This window comes from Nyctibius grandis, chromosome 13 (assembly GCF_013368605.1).
Source record: "Nyctibius grandis isolate bNycGra1 chromosome 13, bNycGra1.pri, whole genome shotgun sequence".
Lineage (NCBI taxonomy): Eukaryota > Metazoa > Chordata > Aves > Nyctibiiformes > Nyctibiidae > Nyctibius > Nyctibius grandis.
The window spans coordinates 8,920,764-8,948,153 of record NC_090670.1 but is presented as its reverse complement, the minus strand read 5'-3'; the positions used below and the strand labels follow the sequence as shown (position 1 = coordinate 8,948,153).

General features: G+C 49.8%; 1 protein-coding gene across 9 annotated transcripts in view; it reads left to right on the top strand.

The window, feature by feature from the left end:
* The first annotated feature begins 3,208 nt into the window (after positions 1-3,208).
* Positions 3,209-27,390, top strand: part of DOCK11 (dedicator of cytokinesis 11) — an 88,418-nt gene continuing 64,236 nt past the window's right edge. For all 9 annotated transcript variants that reach the window (XR_011049162.1, XM_068412018.1, XM_068412024.1 and 6 more), the window contains exons 1-5: positions 3,209-3,390; positions 23,490-23,606; positions 23,832-23,921; positions 24,647-24,729; positions 25,892-25,961. Coding sequence is in view for 8 of the 9 variants with exons in the window: in XM_068412018.1 (XP_068268119.1) it covers positions 3,289-3,390; positions 23,490-23,606; positions 23,832-23,921; positions 24,647-24,729; positions 25,892-25,961 (462 nt within the window). In the remaining variant the exon portion in view is untranslated. The remainder of the gene's footprint in view (positions 3,391-23,489; positions 23,607-23,831; positions 23,922-24,646; positions 24,730-25,891; positions 25,962-27,390) is intronic.

Below are 27,390 nucleotides of genomic sequence, written 5' to 3'. Positions count from 1 at the left end.
AAAGTATCTTATTTTCCAGGAACTAAACCTTGGGAGAACTTCTATTTGTTGTACTTTGACAAAATATAAAAATCCGGTGGCCACTGGCCCAGTATTGTCTCTTTAAGGCTTATAGCTGCTCCATGTTGCTTCAGCAGCTCCGCTTCTTTCTTTATTTTTTTTTTTATTTGAAATTTATGTGTTGTTGGCATTTCCTTTTGGGTTGGGTGCATCATAAAACCTTGCCAGTAGCAGAGCACATTTCCGTTGAATTTGATTCTTTCCTCAGAAAGAGGAATTCCTTGTCTGAACTTGGTGAGTAGAGGGTGACAGACAAAGGAAGGGGGAAGAGCTGCCTGTCCTAAAGACAGTCTCAGCTTGCAGCAAAGACTATTTCTTCAGAGAATCTGGTGTTCATTGCTGTTCCTGGGCTTGCAATAGATGCACGTGCCTGGGGAAAGGGCAGTCAATCCATCAGCTGTAGCCCGTCAGCTGGAGAGCCTGGTGCTCTTGACTGGATCTGCTAAAGGCAAAAACAAGCTGCAGTTGTGTACATGGGAAGAAAACCGAAGTGATTTCAATAATGCTTATGTGTTGGAAAGGCCTGGGATCAAAATAACATTGAGTTGAGTCTGTGAGTTCCCTGTGGCAGGCTGAGTTCAAGAAAGTTTGGTTATCTGAGGCAGTGCAATTCCTCAGCACCTTTAGAATGCCCTTGCATGTTCTTGGATGCCTTTCTTATGCTGATGAACCATTACTGGCCTTTTTTCCCCATGAAAAAGGAGATGAAAAACACAATCCTTGCAGCCTTTGGCTTATCTTGTCACAGTGGTGCTGTGGCTGCTCTTGTCTTGCCTTAGTACTCCTTGTGCTTGAGACTCTTATTCTGATGTTTTGCCTTCCTGAGAGGGAGTCATGGCTTTCTGCATGTTGTTTTCATGTGATGTGTCCTTCCCATTGCTTCTATTTTCCTTTTGTTTTCATGCTTAGCTGCAAAAAACAGCCTCACTGTTCACTGGTCTTCCATGGCTGCTTAGTTCAGTTGAGTGGGATGCTGATGGGCAGCTGATCGGCTGCAGCCCCTCGCTGGCACCAGACCAAGCTCATAACCTTAGTAGGAACTTTTTGCTTCTGACTGGATGCTGGGAGCTTTAGGGGTGATTTTATTTCTTGTCATGTGACCCATCACAGCACTTTTCTCCTCAGCCCCTTAGCAAACACTCTGGTTCTCGGAGCTATTCCTAATGTAGCAAAGCGAAGGCAGAAATGGCACTGCCATAAGTGTTGGCCTCTGATCATCGGCGTTGTGGTGGCTTGTGCTCTCCTGCAGTGCCCAGCCTGCTCTGAGGAACCGCAGGGGCCAGGGGCTCTCCCCAGCAGGCAGGATGAATGGGGCTACCCCATTCTGTGACAGGCATCGCTCTGTTACCTGTCCTCTTGCAGCCAGGTGAATGAGACCTACATGATTTTACTTACCAGTATAGACATAGCCCAGTTCATCGCAATGCAGTCACTGGAGCTGTCTGGTGTGATGATTTGAAGTGGTTGGTAAAATCTCTGCAGGAGTGTGCATGGGTGTGGAGATACGGAAGTGAACCTCAGTGTGCTGCAGCTGGAATTGTGTGTCACAGCGCTTTTTTGTTCTTAATTTAAACAGATTTGGAAAAGCTTTGTGTTTGTGAAAATATTAATTCTCCAGCTCATAAACTCTCTTTTTTTTCTGTCTTTCGTGTAATAGATATTTGATAATTAACAATAAACTTTTAGATTTGTTTTGCTTCTGGTGTAAAAAATCAGAGCAATATTTAATATGAAATGGTGTCTGCTGCCCCTTCAGTGAACTGCTAAAAAGTAGAACAATAACTGGCTTGCATGCTTTAGAAGTCACAAATAACATTTTGAATGATTTGGATCATAATAGCTGTATTCATTACCCCCTACAGATCGGCTCTCATAATCAAAACAATTTCTCTATATGTTGTGTGACTTATGGCATGCCTATAATTCCAGTGGTGTCCTTGTAGATAGTATTTAATCAGCCATATGGCACAATATGTGTAAATTCCTTAAGAGTATGACTACATGGCAACTCTATCCAATTCAGTATCTTGCTGTGAAGACACAGCACAGAATAAAATAAGTAAAAAGATTTAAAAGTAAGGCTTTAATGTACAAAACATAAAGGATCAATGGTGCTCTCTACCTCTATTATAATTTCAAAACCACCATGCTTAAAAACAGTGCACAATGACAAAGTAACAAGGACTAGGACTTAATTTCAGTCCTAAGGCACCTTCCTTCCATGTCCTTCTTGCTTTTGCAGCCAGGCAGACAAATGGGATCATGGCCTCTATAATCAAAGCACTTCCCTATAGCAAACCCTATAGGCTGGAGATGCTCAGTAATAAGATCTTGTCCTGACTCCAGCTTTGCCTTACAGAAGCACAGCTAGTATAGCAGGGACAGAGCTCCATGGAGAGCACCAGGCCACACAGCCTGCCTGCCCAGCTGGCACCGAGTCTCCTTGGGACGGTATGATTATAAATATCCAGTAACTCCAGCTAGAGGCTGGCTGCCTTTGGGTGAGCCCCAGGGTGCCCTTGCTGGGGGCAAAGCAGGGACTTTTTGCAAGAGCATGTAGTGACAGGATGAGGGGGAATGGTTTTAAACTGAAAGAGGGTAGATTTAGATTAGATATTAGGAAGAAACTCTTCCCTGTGAGGGTGGTGAGACACTGGCACAGGTTGCCCAGAGAAGCTGTGGCTGCCCCCTCCCTGGCAGTGTTCAAGGCCGGGTTGGATGGGGCTTGGAGCAACCTGGTCTGGTGGAAGGTGTCCCTGCCCGTGGCAGGGGGTTGGAAGTAGATGATCTTTAAGGTCCCTTCCAACCCAAACCATCCTGTGATTCTGTGAAGCCGCTGCTGTGTCCCCGGAGCTTCACCAAGGGAGTCGGGGAGCACCTCCGCGGAGCAGGCCCGGGCCGTGCCGGTGCCGGGCTGTGGCCCCGCTCCAGCCCGGGGTGTCCTCCACAGTGCCCCAGCCCGGGCTGTGTGTGCCGGAGCAGGACGGGCGTGCGGCGAGGGGGACCTCAGCTCCGGGGGCAGCGGCTGCGGGGCGGCACCTGCTGCCGGGACAAAGCGGGGCCGGGCCGGGGGTCGGGGCGGGCCGAGCAGAGCCCCTCCCCGTCCCCGCCAGGCAGCTCCGCCCGCCCCCGGCCCCGCCGCGCCCGCTGGCCGGGAAGCAGGAGCCCGCGGCTCGGCTCCGCTCGGCTCGGCGCGGCCCTTCTGCGGTCGGCGCGGACCATGTCGCCATGTCGGAAGTGAGGAAGTTCACGAAGCGGCTCAGCAAGCCGGGCACGGCCGCCGAGCTGCGGCAGAGCGTCTCGGAGGCGGTGCGCAGCTCCTTCGTCCTGGTGAGCGCGGCTCGGCTCGGCTCGGCTCGGCTCAGCTCGGGGGGCGCAGCGGCTAGGAGCCCCGCCCGGCCCGGCCCGGCCCGGCTGTACCTCGGGCAGCTCCAGGGCGGGCAGCGGAGAGGCGCCCGGCAGCGGCTGGGGCAGGGCTAGAGCTGGGCAGGGGATGCGCAGGGCGAGGGAAGAGGAAAAGGAAGGGGCTGGGCAGGGCACGGAGAAGGGGCAGAGTTAGGTCGGGGCTGGGCAGAGCTGGGGGTGCGCAGGGCAGCGCTGGGCAGGGGTTGAGAAGCGCTGGGTAAGGGATGGGCAGGGCGGGGCTGAGCGAGGCAGGGGATGGGGATGGGGAAGGGCAGGGCAGGGGCAGAATCCCCTCTTTGGGTTCCCCTCCCTCTGTGTTGTGTCATGCCATCCCGCCTTCCACCCCACTTGCCCCCTGCTGTCACCCGTGCCTGTCCGAGCGCAGTTCAGAGAGGTGAGGAGCACGGGGAACCGGCACTTCTACCACTCGGTGTTGGTTAGTGCTTGAGTGATGGGAGCAGGAATTAAGAAGGATCTATCAGTGCAGGGCATTGAGCAAACAGATAAGGGGGCTCACCCTGCACAGGGTGCAGGCAATGTAAAACGGGCAAATAAATAGGGCAGGACTGAAGGGCACGGCCTGGCAAGGTGAGAGAGAGGCATGGGCATTGGCGTAAGCCGGGAGTCCGACGTGTCCCAGGAATCACGCTCAAATGTCTGGGGTGAAGGTCACGTGCTTGATCGGATGCGTTTCATTCCTTCATGTAGGATGCTGCAGCAGGTTGTCTTTGTTGTGCTTATAGCTGTGCAAATGTGGGCTGCTGTACCCTGGGTGGGTGCCGGGGTCAGTTCAAAGCTTCCCTGGGCTTTGTTGGATGTATTTCACTGTTGCTCATTGAGTTACTCTAGCGTGTAATCAACTTTGACCTTGACTTGATGGAAGGTTAGTCAATGGGATATGCAGAAAGTGCAGTACAAGTTCAATGAATAATCCCTTTTAGTTCTCTACTGACAGATTAAATGGCGTGTGCTGTTAAATAAATGGAGGATTTTAAACAATTCTTTTAAAAACAGAGTTTTCTTGTAAATTTACTGATTTCTATAGCTGAAAAAAGCCATGGTGATAATCCAGTCTGTTTTCCCAGTGCCATGGCTATTGCTTCCCATGTGCAGCTGTTCAGGGATCCATATGGGCTGCCATGTAATTTGCTTTCCCTCTTGCATCAACAATACATAGGGACAAATGCTTTGTACGAGCTGATGGAACCTCTCATTAAAAATGAAATTGTTTGTGTAGGACCTGAAGAGCTTTGGTATCCTACAGGCAAATGCTGACTCGGTGCCTGCGCCAGGTGCCTTCTGTCAGAGAGGGAAGGGATGTCTGGGACTGCAGATGAAAATAAATAAAGCCCTGACAGCAACCCAAAGGAGCCGGCAGAGTCCAGCACCCACCAGCAGCTGCTCTCTTTCTCATCCTCTCTAGGGTTTTGTTGCCTGCACTCTCCCTGCCAACTCTCTCTTTCTGACAGGTAAATCCCCCAGAGCTGCTGTGCTGCTTGGTATGTTCGCAGCCAAGCACCGGAGGAGGGTGAGGGCAGGTGTCTCTGGTTCCTCGGTCTTGGCAGAGTTTCCTGCTTTCGACAGTTCAGCAGCGAGGGATAAATCCCAGCACTTCTGCATCGCTAGGAAGAGCCGTAAGACACTGCAGTGTTCAGGGAGTGGGGAAGGAGATGGTGTAAGCTCATAGAAGAGTCTCAGAAGGCACTTTGGATGCCCTCAATGATAAAGGATGAGGTGCGTGCTCCCTAGGTTTCTCCAAGGAAAAGGTGGTTCCTCTCCATCCACCAGATCATCATCCTTGCAAGGAAGGGATGTCTATGCGCTGGTGTGCTGGCTGTCAGGAGGGTGGGGAGGGCATCCGGGGAAGTGATGGTGGGGAGCGGTGGAAAGGGGAAGACCGAAAAGCCATAGTTTCTGATCCTGCTCCAAAGGCGAGGCTCAGCCTTGGCGCTGGTGAACTGGGCAGTTGCAGAGCATGGTGTGAGCACATCCCCTACCCGTGTGCCCCCTCCTTGCCCCGGGCAGAGGGGGGGGAGACCGAAGGCCCTGGCATCAGGCTGTGTGCCAGCAGGCTGCAGTCGTAGCTCTGCCTCAACCTGGGGCAGTGCTGAGCTCACCTGTGCCCCTGGGAGGCAGGGGGTGGTTGATGGGTACCTGCGGAGCTGGAGCTTGGGCTGGTGCTTAGAAGGTGGGTGGAGCAGGCTGGCACCATGCAGTGTGTCCTGGGGTGTCAGGAGCTGGGGCTTTCTGGCAGTCTGAAGCAGGCTGGAGTCGCAGTAGTGACCTTGCTTTGCAGGATCCCATCCCCTCCCTGCAGCCTGGACACAGCAGGTGACGTTAAGTCAATAAGAGCATGTGAGTAGTTTAATATTCCCTGAGACCCTGGGGACACCCTGCCTGTCCCTCGGTGATCCTGTCAGGTGCCTTGGCTGTCTGCTTGCCTTGGGGCAATCGTAGCTGAGACTGCAGGGGTCTGTGGTGGTAAGCATGGATGAGATGAAGAGGTGGGGAGCAGAGCTAATGCTGTGTGTACCAGAGCACGTAACTTCAGCCGCAGGAGGAGCGGGCACTGTACAGCTCTTACGATGTGTAGCTTGAGCTCGGCCTTTTTGGGCATTCAAGGCACTCCCTTGAGACAGGGAACTGTCTGGAGTAAGAAGCCATTTGTAGTCGGTGAATTAAATACTAGTAAATGAAAACGTCTCAGCGAGGAAAGCTTTTAACGTCATGGAAGTAGTCAGCTTGTATGGAGCCATAATTTGTGCATTAAAGGAGATGCACCTCCAGCCAGGAGAGCTGTGCTCCGGCGTGAACAGCCTGAGCGAGCGTGATGTCTGGTACGATGCAGCTCCGAAAGGGCTGTCCTGCAGGTGCAGTGAAGCTTGTGGCGTGTTGTTTCTGTTCCCGGTTTTCCATTTGTGCTTGTCTATCACCAGGAGAATATTTACGCTTCTCTTTGGTGCTCAAAGCTGAGGTGAAGTCAGTGGCAGTTTGGTCGGTGACTTCTGGCAGAGCTTCACTCTTTTGTACCTGTGAAAGGGGAGCGTTGGATGGTCAGACAGCAGCAGCAAAGGGAGGCTGTCGCTTTCCAAGGTGTTCTGGGGTACCAGTGTTCCACCGATTGCCCTTTGGACCAGCTGCTAGGATGCAGTCAGTGCTGTTCCTGTCACGGTAATCCTGAGGTGTAGCAGCAAAAGTAAGCAAGCATAGGCTGTGGTGGAGAGCTCAGAGGCACTTCAGTCCCCGTGGATGGGGAAGGATGAAGTACAGCTTTCACTTGGGGCTCTTTTGTTTCTTCTTCCTGCACTGGTGTTCCCAGCATCCTGGCTGTCGTTCTGGCTTTGCATCACATTCACAGACAGGCTGTGTAAGGGAGGTTTTGGGGAGCAAAAAAGAGTTGAACAGGAGTCCCTTGAAAGCACGTACAGCCCTGTGGAGCGGAGCTGGGAGCGCCGGGGGTGCTGCGGGCAGCCGGGGCGGGTGGGAACCCCGGTTCTCTCCGCGCTTTTCTTTGCAAAGCTGGAGGGCAGATTGTATCAACTCCAGTTTTGAATGGTCCCTGATGTGTGCTACTGATTATAACTCAGTGGATGGAGTTTTGGCAGAGTAACAGATAAACAAGGGCACTGTTTAAATAAACAGACAAATTTAGCAAAAGCTTTAAGTTGGCAGGTGGGATAAATGACACTCTAAAAGATGAAGGAAAATACTAAGATTTGGTTAGAGAGGAACAGTCAGAGCTGAAGTGTGGTAATTTAAACCATTCGTAACCAAGAGATTACCTGCAGCTTTTAAACCTTGGGGCACCAAACGTAAAATACTGTGTTAGAAGTGCAACTTCAGAGCCAGAGTATAAAGCGTTGGTGATACCTGTGAGAGACATCCAGGCTAAACCTCAGGGAGAGCAGCCAGGGACCTTTGGCAGTGGATAGACACGGGCGATTTTGGCTCAGACCTTCAGTGCAATCTCCCTCCTCTCATCCTCTCCACGCTCAGGATGTTGCTGAATATTAATGGGAAAGTCGCACGGCAAGGCAGGAGAAACCTGCACTGAGGCGCTGGCTGACATGGGACCTGGGCAGCTGCAGGAGTGTTGCAAGGTGGAGCTCAGCCCTTGACAGGAGGAGGCACACATGTGCTCTGCTGTGTGGTCCCCTGCTCTGGCAGAGATGCCCGTGTAGCCTGTGTTCCTCTCCTTCACCCCATCCTTGCTTTCCCCCTGAAGCATTGTGGGGCATTGTAGAATTGAACAGTTTAAGAGCACACACATGTGAATGAGGTCTGTAATCTCGGGTCTTGTGGCTCTGCCAGGAAAATAATAGGAAATTACCTTCTGCCTCAGGACCCAAATCAGCTGCACATGGTCACTTGTTTCCCTGCGTGCGTGAAAGGCCAAGGGTGAGCCAGGGCCTTCCCGTGCCTCCCCTCTCTTTGGGAGCGATGCGCTTGGAAGCGGCTGGGCCCCCGCAAGGAGAGGGCTGTGTCTCAAGCCAGTTGCAAGTTTTCCAAAGGTGTCGTTCTCTGTGTCGTGACAGAGAAATAAAATGTGTGGGAGACATGAGATCAGAGGAGCAAGTGCTTGACAAAACCCAGCCAACCCATTTTCCCACAGTGCTGCCAAAACTAGTCATCTGGTAGCAATTTTAAGTCTCCCACAATTACTCTGATTTTCTTTAGATCATTTCTATACGGATTAACTGAAGATACATTTGCTGCTTCGACTTAGAGATTTACAAAGGATGCAAATCCAGAGCATCTTATCTGAGAAGGAGGAGCTGCAAAGGCTTTGCCCGTGTTGAGTGTTCACCAGCCCAGTGGTCCATCCCTGGGCACCCCAAGGCACAGCTTGGTGGCACCCAGGCACACTCACAGCTCTTGGCCACACATCTGCCAGCACATGAACTCCTGGCAATTGCCATGTGGGAAAACCTCTGCTTGCAAACAACTGCATCAATTCTTGCCATCCAGAACCATTCAAACCGAGTGTCTGCTCTCCTGTGTTACATGGTGCCGTGGGGTGTGCTCCCTGAAACGTCACCATGAGACGGTGGGCAGCATGCCAGGAGAAGATGGGTTTTGTTTGATCCTGACTAGGCTGGGCTTGTACAAGTGTTTCAGGCAGACGCAAAATAGGAGATAAAAAGCTCCTTAACGGTGATATTAAGAAGGTTTTGACTGGAGGCAAAAAGGCATTTTGTTCTTTCTGTAGTTTTTTCAGCTTAAACTATATTATTAGTGTCTGAATTCATACTCATGCAGAGAAAATCAGCTTTCTGTGTAGAATCCTCTTTTAATAAGCTAAATTCACTTTGATCAATGTGAGGACTGTTTATGTGCAGCATTTATAGTGATCTTGGTGCTCAAAAGAGACACAGAATATATGCACGTTCCCCCTCGGGTGTAGTCAGTACGCTGTGTTTGCATGTTTTAAATAGAAAAAGAGATGTATATGAGACATGGGAGGAAATTCTGTCCCTGTGTAAGTGGGTGGGAGTTTTGCTGTCAGTTCAGCCGGGACAGGTTTTGCCCACTGCGGTGGGGTGCCTCCGGGATCTGCCACCACAGCTCGCTTGGGTGACTTCTGTGGAAGTGCTTACGGAGAGATTACTGCTCACAGGGGCTTATTCAAGAAAACACTTAAAAGCATTCTTAAAATTAATCACATGCTTTCCTGAACTGGGGCTTGTGTGCTGTAAGGGGCTGAATTTATCTCGGCGCTGACTGAGTGCTGTGGCGCGGCCCTGGGCAGCACATGCCTGGTTTGCTCCTGCCTGAGCACACACTGGTTGTGCAGTGGATGAGGGACACCATTTTATGGAGAGGAGCAGGGCCCCAAGTACACTGTGCAGCTTTTTGGGGCCACTTAGCAAATCTCCGGCATGTCTCCTACCAATACCCAGTCCAGAAGAGATGAAGCAACACCTTACTCCCCCATGCACGCTTGTGTGCTGAGGCATGGGTGCTATAGGACAAGATGTAGTCAATGCATCCATTTCTTGAGGTTTTTGGAAGCTACTACAAGCTTTTGATGGACACTAAATCTTATCCTTCCCAAAGCATCATTTAAATATATATGTCCTCCTAGGAAATCTCTAGGAAGAGAGCAAAGCACCCAGCCCTTACACACATGTGCGTATACCTCTTAGCACATTTTGCTAGCCGTGTGGCCGTGATTTTGGCACTTGCTGGGCAAGGCTGAGAGTGGTTTGTTCTGTGCCAGGGACAGCGTCATGAAAATGCAGGTGTCCCTGCATTGACAGCATCTGCCCCAACCTGCCACTGTCAATGCAGTGAAACGCCTGGGACAGATGGTTGGTGGTGGTGCCTGCAGCTAATGCCAGCAATGCGGCTGGAGATTTGGTGCACTCAGAATGCGGTGAGGGGATGGCTCTTGGGCTTTGTTTCATCATCTTCTCTCTCTGCAGAGACCCCCCCCCCAGGACCAGGAGTATTTGAACCTGGACTACCTGCTATAGTGTGTATTGTAGTATCCTTTTATATGTGCAGCTTAGTGGCTCTTACAGCATTTCACTTAGCCCTTTGCACACTGATTTATTATCTCTAATGATGCAAAATTACACAAAGCTTTTGACATTTCTGTGGCCTGAGAATGCAAGTCACAGTCACCCACAGCAGCTGAACAGGCTTCAGGCACACATGTGCTTTAGCTTCCCTGATTAATTGGCCTCCTCACTCCTGTTCTGTCCAAGGAAGAAAAGGGTGTTTTCATATGCCTTTGTGGCCACAGCTGTCATCTCAGAAATGCTGGAGTATGTTTCCCTGCCACCACCTCCCTCCATCTCTTTCATTCCCTTAAAAAGTACAAATCAAAGCTCTCCCTTGCTGGCTTCTCTTTCCTTCTGCACAGCCCTGACTTACCTTTACAGCTTTTCCCTGCCTCCTGCTCCTTCTCTAATGGGGTCAGGTCTGCTTGTTCCTGACCCCTTTCTCACCCCTCTTTCCTTTCTTGCTGAAATGCAATTTTTTCTCTCCCCTATTAATATCTCCTGCCACAGGACTGTCCCTGGGGAGTGGCTGCAGCTGGAAGGAGACCCTGCCTGTTTCCATCCAGAGCGCTCCCGGCTCCGTCATCCTGCTCCTGGCTCCATGCTGGGTGACATCCCCACCACAGCCCGGCCCCTCTGTCCCCAGAGTGGGCACACTGCACGGGTATTAGGAGCTGGTCACGTCAAAGTGCCATACGTTGCTCTCTGTAATGGCATATATATATATATATATATGACTGTATTTTGGCAGTGGTCAGGAGCCTGGGACGTGGGTTGGAGGTGCACTGCAGTCTCTGCGTGCGGAGCAGGGCACATCTCCAGGCAGGTCTGGAGGAAGCCGCAGCTCAGGATGGTGGCTGGCCCTGCGCCTGCCAGGGCTCTGCCAGCCTGCCAAGCCTGCGGCTCTGTGGCTCGGCCCTCAGGGACACAGGGTTAGCTGGAGCGGGGACTCGAGGGAAACGTTGTGCCAGCTGGAAAGGGCTGGAGGGGCACAGGGAGACGAGAAGCTTGGCAGGGGCTGGGTTTATGATAGGGGCAGGTAGGAAAGGCACAGTCAGGAGAGAGGAAAGGAGCCTTCATCCCTTGGAAGGGAGACGATGGTACTGGCTGGGGTGGGCTGAACGCCCACAAAGCTGCTTTTCAGGGAGGCAAGCTCAGCTGCCAAGAGACAGCTGCAGTTTGGGGGTCCAGGAAAGTTGCATTCAACTCAGACAGGTTTCCCTCACAGTTCTGCCTTTTCCTCTGTGCCCAGGGAGCCCTAAGTGCCCCCTTGTCCCTTTGCATAATGCTGGAGCTTGTAGGGATGTCTTCATCTGGGGAAACTCTGAGGTGCTTCTGTCGACAATGGCGTTTTCACTGTGGGTGGGTTGAAGTGTTGCAGGGCCCCTCCGTTGCAGGGCCCCTCCGTTGCAGGGCCCGTCCACAGGCCCCGCTGCGTTTGCTGGGGAGAAAAGAGTTTAACTTTGCAGCCGCTGCAGCCATCTGCACCTGCGTCCGAGGCATGCAGCCCGCTGATGAAGCATAGATGCGGGCTGAGACAAACTTCCTGAGCTGGTGAAACCGCCACTGACATCTCTGGGGTTTGACTTCTCTGCTGGGCGTGTTCGCTGTTTCGCTAAGGCAACCCAAAAGTGTCTTGCGACTTCCTGCTGTTTTTCCCCGCTGTTGCTGTTTGGGCTCGGGCAAGTCGCTTCACTGCTGCCTGGCTTGGTTGGTGCCCCGGCAAAGGCGAGGAGCGTTTCGCCTGCTTGCCTTCGGGGAGTGGCTGCGCATTTGGCTTGGCCCCGCGCGCGAGTGGTTTCTTGAGTGAAAAACAAGAGTTTTTAAGAGCAGGCAGGAAAGGGAGGGGTTCTGCTTATGTGCAATTAATTGCTCTAAGATGTTCAGAAGCTGGCTATTCTGGAACTGGATGCTAAATATAAAACTGATACTACATAAATAAATGATGAAATACCAGTGACATTTGAAAAGCACTTTGGGATGCTCCAGTTAAGAACTTATATAAATAACATGTATTATTGTCATTGTAAGTACTGGTTTCCTTTTTTAGCATGCCTGTGCTTACAGAATGTTTTGAGAAGTCATATCTGGCAGAAATTCAGCTGTCTCATAGAAACCAGCACCCTTTTGCCAATTTCTATTAACGCTGTTGTTTTCAGAGGAGAAAATCAAAGCCGTGCCGTGTTTTCATCTCTCGTGCTCTGCGGCAGATGCTCAGCTGGATGCAGGTGCAGGTCCACTGACGTAGAGATACGCTGAGCCCTCCCTCTGCTCCTTGTGCAGGAGGGCTGGATTTGAGCCAGGATGTACCTGTGTGTGGGCAGGGACACGTGGGACTTCGGGTGTTGTGTCTGGGGACTGGAGGTGCCGTGGCAGTCTGTACTGAGCTGTCACTGGTGTCACACAGAAGCACTCAGTGATCCTGAGGAAGGTCAGGGCACAGGGGACAAGGGTACTGAAAGCAGTCTCAGATGCTTGCCCTAATTCATTGCCATGTGCAGGAGGGGTGCTGGATCACCCTGAGTGTTTGCTTATGCCAGAGATATGCCATGCCCCGAGCTACCATTTGCCTCTGTTTGTGCTTTCCCTATTGACTATTTTCCTGTTCCAGAGAAGGGCAACAAAGCTGGTGAAGGGTCTAGAGGGTATGTCCTATGAGGAGCAGCTGAGGGAACTGGAATTGTTTAGCCTGGAGAAAAGAAGGCTCAGGGGAGACCTTATCACTCTCTACAACTACCTGAAATGAGGCGGAGGGGAGTGTCAGCCTCTTCTCTCAGGCAACTAGCGATAGGACAAGAGGACATAGCCTCAAGCTATGTAAGGGAGGTTCAGGTTAGACATCAGGAAAAATTTCTTCACAGAAAGGGTTATTAGACGTTGGAGTGGGCTACCCAGGGAAGGGAGGTGGTGGAGTCACCATCCCTGGAGGTGTTTAAGAAAAGACTGGATGTGGAACTTAGTGCCATGGTCTAGTTGATACAGTGGTGTTAGGTCAAAGGTTGGACTCGATCATCCCAGAGGTCTCTTCCAACCTAGTCGATTCTGTGATTCTGTGACTGCGCTTGTTCAGGGCATCGTTTTGAGAGGTGATGTGTGAAGGTGAAGTGCACGTGGGCTGGAGCAGCAGCACTGCCTCTCAGCCTGGGCCGCTCAGGGTTGGCAGTGAACTCTCGCTGCTTCATTGCAATGCAGCTTCTTTCTGACGGCTGTTTCCTTTGCTTAAGTGATTATGCAAGAATCTTGAGCTTTCAGGAAAAAACAGCATTCTTGGCTCTCGTGGCTGCAGAACTAAGTTTCAAAATGTGATCTGATAAAGGCTGTGAAGTGTGGAGTCCTCTCCTAAATAAGTGGAAGGGAAATGAAGAGCCATAAGCTGATTATTCTGAGTTCCTGTAATTCCTGAGCCAGTTTGAAGGTGTTTCAAGGCCTGAATTAGTTTTATTTGCCAGGCCTAAACAGTAATGACAGGTAAATGTTTGTATGTCTACACTGACATCCATTTTTTGACTGTTTCTTCAAGCCTTCTCCAAGCTGGTGTCTTGCACTGATGCTACGCCACTCTTGGAGACAGTGCTGATAACTGCAAACGCTTGCTTTGTCACTAGAGAACTGGGCATTACATTGACAAAGGACACATCCAAGTTACAAAATACCCAGAACTCAGTCTGCCCTTCGTAGTGCTCAGATGAGGTTCTGCTGCCACCCGGGGCCATCGTTGCAGGAGGAGAGAGGTGTGGGTCAGGGAGAGGCTTTTGCGCAGGACTTGAGCAGGGTGGAGGGAAGCACAGGGGAGGGGACAGGCTTTTGCTCCGCGCTTTCAGATGGAAAGCATGAGTCATTTCCACTGCAAGTGTTTTCTGTGTACCCGTCCTCCCCTTCCCCACCACGTGGCTTTTTATTGCTCTGAGAGCTCCTGTCAGATTCCGTCTCCATTTAACGTAGAGCAGGGAGAGAGAGGGGTACAGCAGCCTTGTGCTGCCTGCGCTGTCTTTCAGAGCTGGATCGTGGTGCAGGCCGCCACATAACTCCTGTACGGAGATGGGACCGTGGAGACTCTCACCCAGACCGCTGTCTGATGAGAGCCCTGGAAATGATGTTCTTGCAGCTGTGTCTCCTGCTGTCCAGCCGCTGGGCTCGCTTTGCCCCACGTACCTGTTTCTGGGTGTAAAAGAGACGGAGTGAGCCCTGCAGCTTGCTGTGGGGGTGCTGGGGACTGGGGAGGGGAGAGTCTGCTTGCCTGGACCACAGCTGGGGAAATGTTTGTTTCCAGGGTATAGGACGAGTCCTGCAGGGGGAAAGGAGGTGCTGGGGTACCCTGCTGAAGGCATCAGCTAACAGCTCCTCCCCACTGGGCAGGTTGGAGCCCTGGGGACATCACCTTGGAGCTGTCAGGAGTGGTCCTGTTCCAGAGGTTGCTCTCCCGCTGCCCGTGGGAGGGCTGTGCAGAGCATTGCTCTGAGCCTTCTTCTGAGCCCCTTCTCCTCACCTCATCCTTCTTTTCCTGGCTGCCCACGGGTCTCCTCTCTCCTGTCTGCAGCACATACCTTCTCCGCCATCCCCTCTTGGCCTCCCTGTCCCCATCTCCCGCCTCTCACAGCTACACAGCCCCAGCCTTCGCACCAGCCCTGCTTCCCATGACACGGGACATTCCCATGTCTCTGCGCTCACCTGCCTCCAGCACAGCCCCATCCCCAGGTGGGCAAAACCGGCATCCCCCATCCTACCTGCCCCTGCACCACCTTGGACCAGCCCCTGACCCCCTTCCCTCTCCCTGCTTCCCCTGCTCCTCCTCCTCCTCCCCCTCAGGAGGTTTTCCTCTCTTGGCATTTCGCAAAATGCTTGGTGTGTTTGTGTGTCCATCTTACAGCCCGTCTCTCTCCCCTGTCCCAGGTGCAGACGTTTCCCCCATGGTCTCAAGCTCAGTGTTTTTGTGCCCTCAGCATGGCCAGGATTCCTCTCTGGGCATTCCTCTTGTGTTTTCAAACTTCCTTCTCTCTGGCCAGTGTAAAAATAGTTGTGGCCTGCTCATACCCAGCTTTATTGATTATTTTTCATCCTCGTGGTTTTACCATAGCGCATCTCTGTGCAGCTTGCCCTGGGCCCTGCTCTTGCATCCAGCTGAGTGCTGGGTTTGCAGCAGGCTCATGGGCACAAGCTCCCCATCACCTGGTGAGAGCTGCATCATTGCCTCCCTTCTGATTTCCTCCCAAAATGTGGCTTTGCTGAGAAGCCTACAAACTTCTTGGCAGCAGCAAGGCTGCGCCGTGTTGTGACTGCTGTCGTGTGCTGACTCACACCGTCTCCCTGTTTGCTCTTCCTCCCCCAGTTCTGTTTCCACCTCTTCCCTCTCTCCTGTGCTTTTGAGTGCAAAGCCTTTGGGGTGCAGACTTTATTCTGTCTTTGTACAGGGTTATGGCGGTTCCAGGTGCTGGATAGCCAAGCTCAGGGTTTCCCATTTTTCCTTGCTCTTTCTTACATCCAGGTTGCTGCAATGATGAATTATGTGTGAAACTCAACTTTTTAAAATGAAGCTCTGTAGCCTTCCTGCATGCTTGAGTTAGAGCGTGTAAACGGGATCAGATGGCAGTGCAGGAACTGGGGACAGAAAAAGTGAGGTGTCACAAATGTGCTATTTAAAAAAAAAAAAAAAGCTCTTAAAGACTACCCAATTTGAGAGAGCCCTGGCCTGAGATTTTTGTATCCCTGGCTTTGGAAAAGCTTTTCTATGGAAAGAAATTCCTCTGTTCCATGTGCCCATATGGGTTGCCAAGTGAATTTTCTCAGTTGCCATTTAAATTCTCCCATGTACTGTCAGGTTTCATGAGCAAAGTTAAAAATGGGGAGTTCTCTTTGCTGTCTGCGAAGTATCCTTGCATTTCCAGATTGCACATTGAGGTGGGACGTGGTACCTCTCTGCCCTGGGCTGTTGCCAGTCTCGGAAGTGACATGACCGTGACTAGTATGTCCAAAGGGTAATGGTATGCTTCATTTTTTCCCCTCTTTAGCTTTTAATCAGTCCTCCAGATCGACTCTGCCTCCTATTTTCTGTATATTTCACCTACTTGGCCCTTTGGGATGTTTTAAAATTTGGGCTTTGCTAGGCTTTCCATGTAGGTGCATTACAGGGTTGAAACAGATGAGGCTGTAAATAGATAAGCTGTAAAACGCTCGCTAAGTTTTGGGGAACAGCTGTACAGTCTGAGAAAATACATTTATACGTACGCGTGGTCCGTGCTATTTCCTCTTCTCTCTTTAGCTACTCTAAAGAATCAACATTTTTACTATTCGGATCACCCCTGTCTCCTTGGCTGCTTTGTGAGCGTGGGTGCGTGCACTGAGTTGAGCTTTGTCTCTGAGGAAGTGAGCAAACACCACGTCCCGGGTGCTGGCGAACCCGCAAGTGTTTCAGTGGAAGCACGGGGGAAGCATTGCAGGGCCGGCTGCGTCGGGCAGAGATGGAGCAGCGTGTGTGTCTGTGCGCTGGCCGTCGGTGCCGTGAGAAGCGAAAGCCCAGCACAGTGTGGCTCGAGCACTGGGCTGGCGGGTGCTCTGGGCTTGGCTTCCGCCGTGCAACGGGAAACACCGCGGGGCTCATGTTAATGCACAGGGACGAGCAGAGCAGTTAAAGCGGAGCCAAACCAGCGGGATTTGCCGTTTTCTTCTCTTGGTATTGTTTTAGATGAGAGCCAGCCTGAACAGACTGAAAATACAAAAGTTTTATGATAGTTTTCCTTTAGCTGCTCTTTTAAGAAAATCCTCGAATGAAATGTTTTTCTTTCACTTTCTGTACATTCGCATCACTTGGATTATACCTGTTGTAATTCTGGGAGAAAAGGATCTCAGAAAAACATTAATAACATAATAAAAACATTGGGACGTTTATATGGTGTACAAATGCAGAACACTAGAAGACAGGTGGCTACTGTTTTTCAGGCAATAAAAGTTTAAAATACAAATGTCCTTTTCTATACTTCCCCACATGAATACCTCCAGCTGTCTTGTGACCCCTTGTTTATACAGCAAATATAAGGATTTTTTTAAGCTTTGCAAATGAATACATAAAGGTGATAATTTAATCTGACTTCTTAAGATTCCCCCCTCGTGGTTAATGGGTAACTCCCTTGCTAAACCTTTCCTTCAAACTCTCTCTGGTGGTTTCTGTCCAGTGGGGTTTGTGCTCAGGCTGGCGGAGGGCAGGGGGACAAGCAGGGCACTGAGGGTGAGGACCTTTACTTGGGGCTTTCCTTGTGCTGGGCTCTTTGTGCCCGTGCTTGGCCAAAGGCAGAGCCTTGCGTTGGTGTTTCTGGGCATGTTTCTGTTGAAGTAATGTGATTGGATGTGCTGTTAAAATGCCAGCCAAGTTGCTTGCTGGTGGAGAGTCAATACCCTAATAGATAGGCTGTTGTTTCGCCTGTGCTGTTGTCCAAGCAGAGCCTCATGACCCAGCCTGGATGGGGGCTCGAGCATGGCAGATGATCGTCTTCCTCGTGCTCTGCATGGCCCCGTGCTCAGGGGAGCAGCAGTCTCGGGGCAGAAGCAGAGGGACAGGGAGTGCAACGTGGGTTTGGGAGCAGGCTAGTGTACGGGGCTTGAACCAGTGGTTTTTTAAGAGAGGCAGGTGGGCTCGTCTGGGAGGGTACACTGCTCTCCTGTTATCTTTTGATTTAAATAGTGTTTGTTTATGTTTTCCCACTATGAGGTCTTTCCCACGGGTCTTCGTTTTTATCCCAGTGCAGTGGGCTGCGGTGCTTTGGGCTGGGAGCTGCTGCCGGGTGTGCTCGGGATGCTGCAACCGTGGGAGAAGGCAGCTCACCCCAACCTGCCCATGCTGATGTTGCACAAGAGGTGGGAGGAACCTGAGGAGCATCACAGTTGCACCCATCTGCCTGCCCTGGGTGAATAGCTGCTGCGTGTATGCTGGAGAACAGGGTGGATTTGGCAGCACTGCACGTTTTTTTCCTGCAGAAATGGGTTGGGTTTGTTGCTGGACTGGCAACGTTTGGAGATTGGCTTTCCCTGTGGAGGAATTTGTGGGTTCTAAAACTCTAATTGCTTTAGTGTAATAGTTTTTCCTCTGCTTTCGTAATGACTTTGGTGGGTACCATCTGCTGTTGTGACAGCATGGGGCAGCACGACGCTGAGCCCTGGGCACCGGGAGGTGTGTGCTTTAACAAAGCTCTTCAGAAAACCTAAGACTTTGAAATCTGATTTTCAGGGCTTAAAGCTTTACCTCCAGCCCTGTTGGGACACTGGGCACTAGGGTGGGCCAAAGGGTGAAAAATATTTGTGATGCCTCCCTCCTTACTCCGCAGGTCTGTTTGCAGGATCATGGGCATGCCTGGCCCCGCTGGGTAGCCAGCATGGTTTGGGATGGACGGAGGAGTCTGTGTTTCCTCAATGGCAGGCAGGGGACAGGCCACCTCCTTTTGTGAGCAGCTGCTTTGCTTGCAAACAGGTTGACCTACATCTTTTGGCTTCACTTTAGAGACATTGCTGTGGTGTCTGTCGTGGTCTGTGACAGCCTGGCTGCGTCGTGCTGGGTGCGAGCATGGCCGGCGTAACGCCACGCTGCAGGTGATGGAGGGCTGCTGTGTGCTGGAACAGGGCAATCACACAGCTTGGGTAAGGAGAGCCCTAGGAACTGCATTTCTAACAGCTCAGGAGGAGAAATGCCCATCTGTGGGTGCTGCAAAGCCCATCTGGGTGACAGCTCTCTGCAGGTGCATGTCCCTCTCCTCCTGGAGCTGCCTGGGTGGTTGGTCCTGTGTCCCAGGACTCAGCAGGACCTCACGGATACGGATCACAGCACCAGCCTGCACAACACGTTTTGTCCAATATCACTAAATCCACAAGAGTGGCAGGCTGTAGTGAGTTATTTTAAGGAGCTTTTCCATACCTGTGGTGGGCAGTGCTGTACGGGTTTTGAAGCCTCTCACGTGAGGATGTGGGATCCTTTTCAGTCCTTACCCTTTAATTGTCATCAAATCCCACAAGGGTCACTGCCAGGACTTTGTCTTGCTGGTCAGCAGAGATGTCAAAGCTAGAAAATGAATGTATCAAAACCCCAATTTTTTCAACGTTAGAAACAGAGTCCCAGTTTCAGGACCATGTTGCAAAATAAAAAAGGACTAAAAATATTGTCTAATTGGAAGGCCTCAGTTCTGCGTACCCAAAGCTGCTATTTAATGGCATGGTGATCTGAAAGGCTTTTAGAGGGAATCTAATTTACTGTTACAGCTGCTGCTGGGTGAGGTGAGATGGGGAGCTGGTGTAAGCGAGTGCTCAGGCTCACGGCGCTGCTTTAACCAGCTTATGCTGCTGAGTTTTGCTGGGATTGCTGTGGTGATTAGCAGTGAGAAAAGTAAATTGGACAGGTTGGCAGAGAGTCGTACGCCTGGTCTGTAAGGTCTTGCCTATCCCCCGAGCTTTGGGGACACCTGGCCCCAGACCTGCAAATGGGAGAGCAGTTTGTGAATGTCCTGTTAATTCAGATTAATTTGCAAAGCTTGAAAATTTTCAGAAGTGCATAATGTTATCCTGAAATAGGACCAAAATTCAATTAAGCATTTAAAGAGCATGAGACTGAGAGAAAACAGGTTCCTTTTCTCCGTGTACCTGTTGGGTTTTTGGGACTCCTATTTTTCAGATGATCTCTCTTTTTGATGAGATTCCCATGCGGCTCGGGTCCTGGATGCGGGAGCAAGAGGCGCTCCATGTGCAGTGGGGCTGGCAGCATTCGCTGCCCCATGGCCCAAATCCCCCCCAAGGAAGTGGGCAGCAGCCCCTGGGTGCTCTGGCACCCAGCATAGGCTCTCTGCCAAGTGACCTTTGTCTTTCCCACCGGTAATCTGGTGGGCTTCTCCGGCGATGGCTGTGGTGCATCTGCTGGTGCTAACACAGCACTGAGGTTTGGAAAGTTTCTTTCAGGACTCTGCGAGCAGTGAAAAACTTCTTTATGAGGAAAAGCTTCTTTACTTTGGGGGTGAGAGAGCACTGGAACAGACTGCCCAGGGAGGTTGTGGAGTCTTCTTCTCTGGAGATATTAAAAATCCAGCTGGATGTGACCCTGTGCAACCTCCTTTGGCAGGGGGCTGGACTAGATGATCTCCAGAGGTCCCTTCCAACCCCAACCATTCTGTGATTCTGTGAAGCAAAGTTTCCAGAGAGCGATTAAGAGGGAAGTGTTTCAGATATCTGAGCTAATCCATGCTGGATTCCTGCAGCAAGGAAAAGAGACGTTTTGAATGCAAAACCATCTGGGGCAGGAGGTATATTTTTCCCAGCCAAGAGTAAGAGCTTCTTTGTGGACAGCCAGAAGCACAGCAGAGCGGGTGCTCAGCGACAGGCTGTGCAGAAATTGCCCAGAGACTTGCACAGGACCCAGGCATTGCTTGCATTAGTAAAACGGGCCTTAATTGCACGTGGACTCTGTGCATTCCTCCATCAGAGAGATGCTGGGATGTCATTCTGCTGCTGGGATGCAGTCCTGGGAAACACGGCGTGAAAGGTACCTGCCTTGCATTTCTGAAGTGCTGTGGGGAAAAGCTTTCATCTCCGATTTGCTTTCTGAACTTACTAAAGGCTTACCAGTTGTGCACCTGGAACAGAGGAACAGCCTCTGCTCAGTGGGGCTGGTCCTTTGGGTGAGAGAAGCCAGAGGCAGCCTAAGAGAGACACTGCCTTCACTGCTGCAGCCCAATGGACCGTCCAGGTCTACTACAGACCCTGTTTTTTTATTCTCTTTTTACCATGTACCAGAGCGTGGGAAAAAAAGGAAAGAAATTTTTTCTCCAATTCTTTGATTTTTTTAAAGGTGCTGGTGTATGAGAAGATATCACCGTACAAAGATTTTCTGCAGCATTTCGGAAAAAAGATTTTTAAAAGATTAAAATATGACGATCTCCAAATAGCTCTTTCCTGGGGCCGTCACCCCCTCGCATGACAACTGTCTCCCCCAAGTCCCAGCACCGGCTCCACTGCAATGCAGGAGATCCTCAGCTGTCATTAAAGCAAAACCCTGGCTTGCATTTGCTGCAAAGGGTTTGAAGATGTTACTGAATGCAGCCCAGAGACTCATGAGCCAAAGGCACAGGACAGAAACCCTTTGGCCGTGGTTGTTTTCAGAAGAGCAATGTTGATTTCTTGGCTTATCTCATGCATCACAGGCAATATTGAGCCGTTTGGATGCTCGGTGGTGTGGCTATTTATCCCGTGGTGTTATATGGTGCTGAGCTTTTGATCCTCATTTTGGACTCATTTTCTCAGGCTGCAGGTTTTGCTGTCTTCAGGGAGAGACCTTGTGCTGGTCTCATTTTTAGCTCGTGGAACAGGCTATATGATAGTTCATCCCAGCAAAATCATTCAGCTGGGAGGTAAAGTTTGCCCTCTGTACTCGGCACTGGTGAGGCCGCACCTCGAATCCTGTGTTCAGTTTTGGGCCCCTCACTACAAGAAAGACATTGAGGTGCTGGAGCGAGTCCAAAGAAGAGCAACGAAGCTGGTGAAGGGTCTGCAGAACAAGTCTGATGAGGAGCGACTGAGGGAACTGGGGGTGTTTAGTCTGGAGAAAAGGAGGCTGAGGGGAGGCCTTATCGCTCTCTACAACTACCTGAAAGGAGGGTGTAACAAAGCAGGTGTTGGTCTCTTCTCCCAGGTAACAAGGGATAGGACAAGAGGAACCAGCCTCAGTTTGTGCCAGGGGAGGTTTAGATTGGATATCAGGAAAAATTTCTTCACCAAAAGGGTTGTCAAGCATTGGAACAGGCTGCCCAGGGAAGTGGTGAAGTCACCATCCCTGGAGGTATTTAAAAAACATGTAGATGTGGTGCTTAGGGACATGGTGTCCTGGTTTCATAGGGATTTGGTTTCAGTTTGTGGCCAGCCATGGTGATGAAGGCCCTTAGCAGTTAAATCCAGGGCAGCTGACCCTGGCTGGCCCACAGGTGTATTCTATATCATTGACATCAAGCTCACTATAAAAGAGAGGGTTTGCTGGGAAGAGGTGGGGTTCTTTCTGCTCTTCTTGTCTCTCCTTTCTTCTCCCTCATTGTGATTCCTGGAGCAACTTGCTGGTGCTCTGTGGATAAGTATAGTTTTGTATGTTTTGTGTTGTCATTTATATTGATTTCTTCATTTCATTAAATCTGGTTAACTTCAACCTACAAGTCTCCCTCCTTTTCCCAATTCCCTTCCTCATTTGGGGAAGGGATATTGGGTGAGAGAAAAACTGCTATTGTTTAGCCCCAGGTGCGGGCTAAATGAAGACACATGGTGTAGTGGTGGACTCGGTAGTGTTATGTTAACGGTTGGACTCGATGACCTTAAAGGTCCTTTCCAACCAAAATGATTCTATGATTCTGAAGTTTGCTGCTGATGACGAAGCATCTGTTGTTCCTCTTCCAAGGGTGGAGAGCCCAAACATGCTGTCCTGCAAGGGTGTCATCTCCCAGCAGCACGTGCCATCCTGGCATCACGCGGCTGCTGGAGGGGTTTCATAAACACTGTCCAGGGCATGGCCAGGCATCAAGATTTTGGTTGAGATTCAAAACAAGGCAAAGTTGATGTACCAGAATTTACTTCCTATTTTATTTTGCCCATTCATATCCAGAGTCATGGGTTTGCTTTCAGTGTAAAGTTTAATTTTCACAACGGCAGTGCTAAGTGCCTGACTCTTTGCTTATGAAATCTGAAGTCTAGGGCTGGGCAGCTGAGATGACTTTTTCCTACTTCAGAAGCCTGTGTTTTTCTCACATTTTTTTAAAGTTCTGTTTTCTGGGCTTGTAACATGGACAAAAGTACTGCAATAGTGAACATAAAGGTGTTCTAATAGCTTTTACTCATGACTCCAGGGATTTTGAAGTTCCTCTTGCTTCCCAGAAATGTAAGTGAGAGCAAAACCAGGCCCCAGATTTTTCCAGCCTTTGGCTCTGGCTGAGGTATGATTTATGGAGAGGCCTTTCCTGCCTTTCCAGAGGTATGTCACTGTTCCTTCCATGGGGCGAGATTCCTGCTCTGGAGGTCATAGCAGACGGCTTGCTCTCATCTCGCCAGTGACACGTTTCGAGAGAGAGCATGACTCTCATCAGCTTCTCTAGCAAAACCAACTCCGAGCTGAGCAGAGCCAGTGTGGGAGCCATATTTCTTCGGAGCTGTACGGATGAGCTGCTGATACACAAAGATGCTGAAGCTTGCAGCTGTTAAAGCTGTGGTCTGTCCATGAGGATTTCTTGCTCCATTAAGAAATTAGAGACTGTGCTTGGACGAGAGCAGCACAGTGCTTTGTTTCTTCTTGTAGCTTATTACCAGGCAGAAATAACTTAACCCCTCATTTCCCTCTCTGTAAGACATGCACATCGGTGTTTACCTGCATCGCATGAGTTTCAGATTGCTGGATTAACGAGCAGTCCATTGGTGACACCGTTTGAAATTGTCAGGCAAAATTAAGCACAAGATGTTAGTTACTGGTTATTTTATCTATTATATGTATGTAAATTTTATCATCTTCTATTTTTCCTGCAGGAAAAAACCAAAGTGGTTGAACCCTTGGACTATGAGAACGTGATCCTTCAACGCAAAGTTCAGATCTACAGTGATCCTCTCCGGGACCTGCTGATATTTCCGATCGAAGATGTATCTGTGAGTTTGCCCAGGCTATTTCTCATGTTTGAGGCGCTCTCTACTCCAGCCCTGCTGACCTTGGACAATTTCTACTGCTAACCACATGTTGTTTTTGGCTGCATTACTGACACATAAAACTGAAATGACCCACTGGCGATTTGGGCCCATTACGTTTATTTAAAGGAAGTATCAAGCCCTAAAGACCCAGTTTGTACTGAAAACATGTTCTCCTTCTCCCTGCAGATCTCAGTTATCGGTCGGCAGAGAAGGACTGTCCAGTCTACAGTGCCAGAAGACGCTTTAAAGAAAGCTCAGAGTCTCTTCGTCAAAGAGGTAGGGGCAAAAGTCCACGCAATGCCTGCCTTCAGCACTTGCTCCCTTAGGCAAGATGCTCTGCTGTAGCTCCTGGTCTACGAGGTTGCAGATCTCTTTGTTTTTCCTGCGTAGGAAGCAGCAGTCACCGGCAGGCTGGCCGCACGAGATAGTTCTCAAACGTGCCTCTTGTGCGGTGCTTCTTTCCAGTGGGTTTTGGACGCAGCAGACAAAGCGTGTGGCTTTGCACTGCCTGCCTGAGCTTCAAGGTGTGGGGTGTGCAGTGGGGCAGGGGGTGGGCTGCACAGCCTCCTCGAGCATCCTGAGTGCCACAGGTTTGTTCTGTCAAGTGCCGCTCTCCAGGATCGTTCCCTCCAAGTGCAGTGAAACTAAGTACCAAGTGATGGTCGATGTCATGTTAGAGGCACTACATTTCCAAGGGCAGAAAATTGATTCTTTCTGGAAAACAGTCCTCTCCCAAATCACTACTCCTTTTTTAAAGCCTTGGAGTGATATAAATACAAAATCAGCAGCTGTGTGGCAGGCAAGATGCTGTGTGATTTTGTCTCTGTGCTGAAAAGATTCCTTAGGAAATTCTGTATTGCAACACAAAAAAAGTGAAGCAGCTTGTTCAGAGCCTTTCCACTCGTGCTTACCTCACCCAGCAGTCTGTAGCCTTTCAGATTTGTGCATGGTTTTGTTTTGCTTGGTGTAGCTTTCAAAGAGCTGTATTGTTTTCCTTTTAGTGCATTAAAACCTACAGCTCAGACTGGCACGTGGTAAACTACAAGTATGAGGAATACTCAGGAGACTTTCGGATGTTGCCATGGTAAGTGTCACACTCCCTTGGAATACTAATGCATGGTCACAGGACTGGGGTTTGATCAGGCTTAGGAGAAACAGTCTGCCCGTTTTCCTGGTGTCCGTCCCCCAAGCAGCTTCCCCTCCAGAGGAATGTCACTCTGAAGGTTAGAGAGCCAGACCTTCATGTTATCATGCCGTTGTCACTCAGCTGTGTCAGGGACATGCTGACAATATTGGCAGCACAGGTCGTTATTTCACATCCTATCCACCAGCGTGCAAACAGCCCTCTTCATCTAGGATGAGGACGGACTACAGTGTGGGCACCAGGCAGGATAAATAGTGTTGGCAGTGTCTGCTCAGCCCGAACTGGGAACCTTGTTGTCCCCTTGGGCTGATGTCCTCTGCATGCTAGACACGATGTTCCCATGCTGAGCAGATCCTCTTTGTGTCCCTTGTCACTGAGATGTTGTTTTACAATGTCAATCCGGTGGTGTAGTATCACTATTAATGCTGGCAGTGCTGGAGAGTTTTGTGCTCTGAAATGCCGGGCTGTGCCAGTGACTCCAGCCCCAAAGCTAATCAGGTTTTTCAGACGGGCATATACATCTAAGATTTCTACTGGATTTTTTATTTTCTCAGTGGTGGTGCCTGCTCTGCTCTCACTCCCCATGCTCTGTGCACATCTGGACCACCGTTCAGGCTGCTCGTGTGCTGGCAGCTTGTTAAATGCTTTTCCTTGTTAATTGGCTGAAGTGGCTCTGTTCTGAGGATCTCGCAGGGAAGTGAAACAGCAATGGGGCAACACTGTTGATCATCTTAAAATTTGTGAATAATCTTGCAGTCTGATCTTGCTTCTTTTTTAGCAAGATGGAAGATAGACTGGCCTGCTGCATCACTGTGCTGCGTAAAGGCAAATCAGCAAAAGCTCTGCAGAATCAGACAGCTAACAAGGAGAAAGCTAATTACATACTGCTTATGCTTAATTTCTGTGAAATGCACTCAGATGTTAGTTTCCTACAGCTGTAAGGGGCTGTAGGTCTCTTGAAATCTGTCTTCTGCAGGGGGACAGTTCTGCTGTGCTCTGTAGTCTGCAGTTTGGCTGTTGGTTCTGGATCCAGCATCCACTTGCTGGCGTGGAGGGTGCTTGTTTACCAGTCATTAAAAATGAAAATGTGTTGTGATTTCAGCAAATCCTTTAGACCAGACAAGATTCCAAGCCATGTGTTTGAAATTGATGAAGACTTTGAAAAGGATGAGGTAAGGAGATTTTTTTTTTCCCCATATTCGGCTCTAAGATCAATTAAAAAGCAGATTTCACAAGGCAAAGTCAGAATTCAGTTCCCAGGAATGGTTTTCTGGTGAGGTGCTTCGTACTGTGAAGATGGGACCAAAACTGAGACAGCAATTTATTTCAAACTATGCCAAGATAATCTCTTGGAGCCAAGGGTCTCCTAAATTATCTGGAAGATTAGCCATAATATTTCTCATGGCTTTTTCACTTGAAATGCTACAGCAGTGGAAGAGGAAAAAAAGGAAGCCAAACAATTACTAAGTAAAATTATTCATGTCCAGAATTTAAAGTGGTCAATTTGGTTTTCAACTACACTGCGCTATCAAGGTTCTCCTCTTCAAAAGTCTTGCGCTCTGTCACATAACCTGCAATTCTTAATCAGTCCCTTCTACCCAACGTATTCCCAGTGTGTCAGTCCCATTCTGTATATACTGTGCAAATGTTCAGAGGCGTTTGCTTCCTCGGGAAGTTGGCATGTTTGTGCTCACCTGGTCACAGGGAAGATTTGCAACCCTGGAGCTCTTCCATGGGGGTGAGCTGGGGGCTCTGGCAATTGGGACGTCTCCAAGCTGGTGGTCATTTTGGACAACGCAGATGCCATGTTTCCCTCTGCATATCATGTTTTCTACAAAAGGGAGGGGTAGCATTTTTCTGTCTCAAGTCCCATGTGAAGCTTAATTCACACAGGTGACATTAAAAAGTTTTAGTTTACACTGGGAAGAATTTAACCCAGCTGTTTAAAATCCACATGGCACCAAGATGGTGCTGCTGAGGAACTTAGAGAGGAAAAGGGAAGTTTTTCTTGCAGAGCTGAAGATTTTAAGGGGTTGTTTCATGCATGTTTCTCACAATTGCTGTGTATGTCCCAGCACATCTCAGGTCTGGACTGGGATGGTTTTTTCCTAAACGGAAATGTATTTTTCAAGTTTGATCTTAATTTTTTTTGGCTGTGTTGTCGGTTTGCATTACATCGTTAACTTGAGCTGTTACCTCTTTAATAATATCTCATTTGGGCTGGAGGCAGAGCTGTGCAGTATCTTATCAGCACACTTCTGAAAAAGCAAAAAGACAAAAATATGCTATCAAAATTTGGTGGAGGCCTTTTTTCTTCTGGTCAGTGTCCCAAAACTCAAACAAGTGAAGTTACTGAGGTTGGTTGTGGAAGAGTATTCCAAGTGCTTTGGCAGATATTTTGGCATTTATCTCTTTTGGCATGGCTGTATCTGAAGGATTCTGTTACAGTTTCCTGACAGAGAGTTTACATTAGAATTATGTAATGGAAATTCAAGTAAAAGAAATCTCTTGATGAAAAAAGGTGAACCATTATAAAGGAGAAATCATGGGTTGTTTTACCCAGGGAAGTAAAGCATCAGAAAATTTACTTTGTCATTGGAA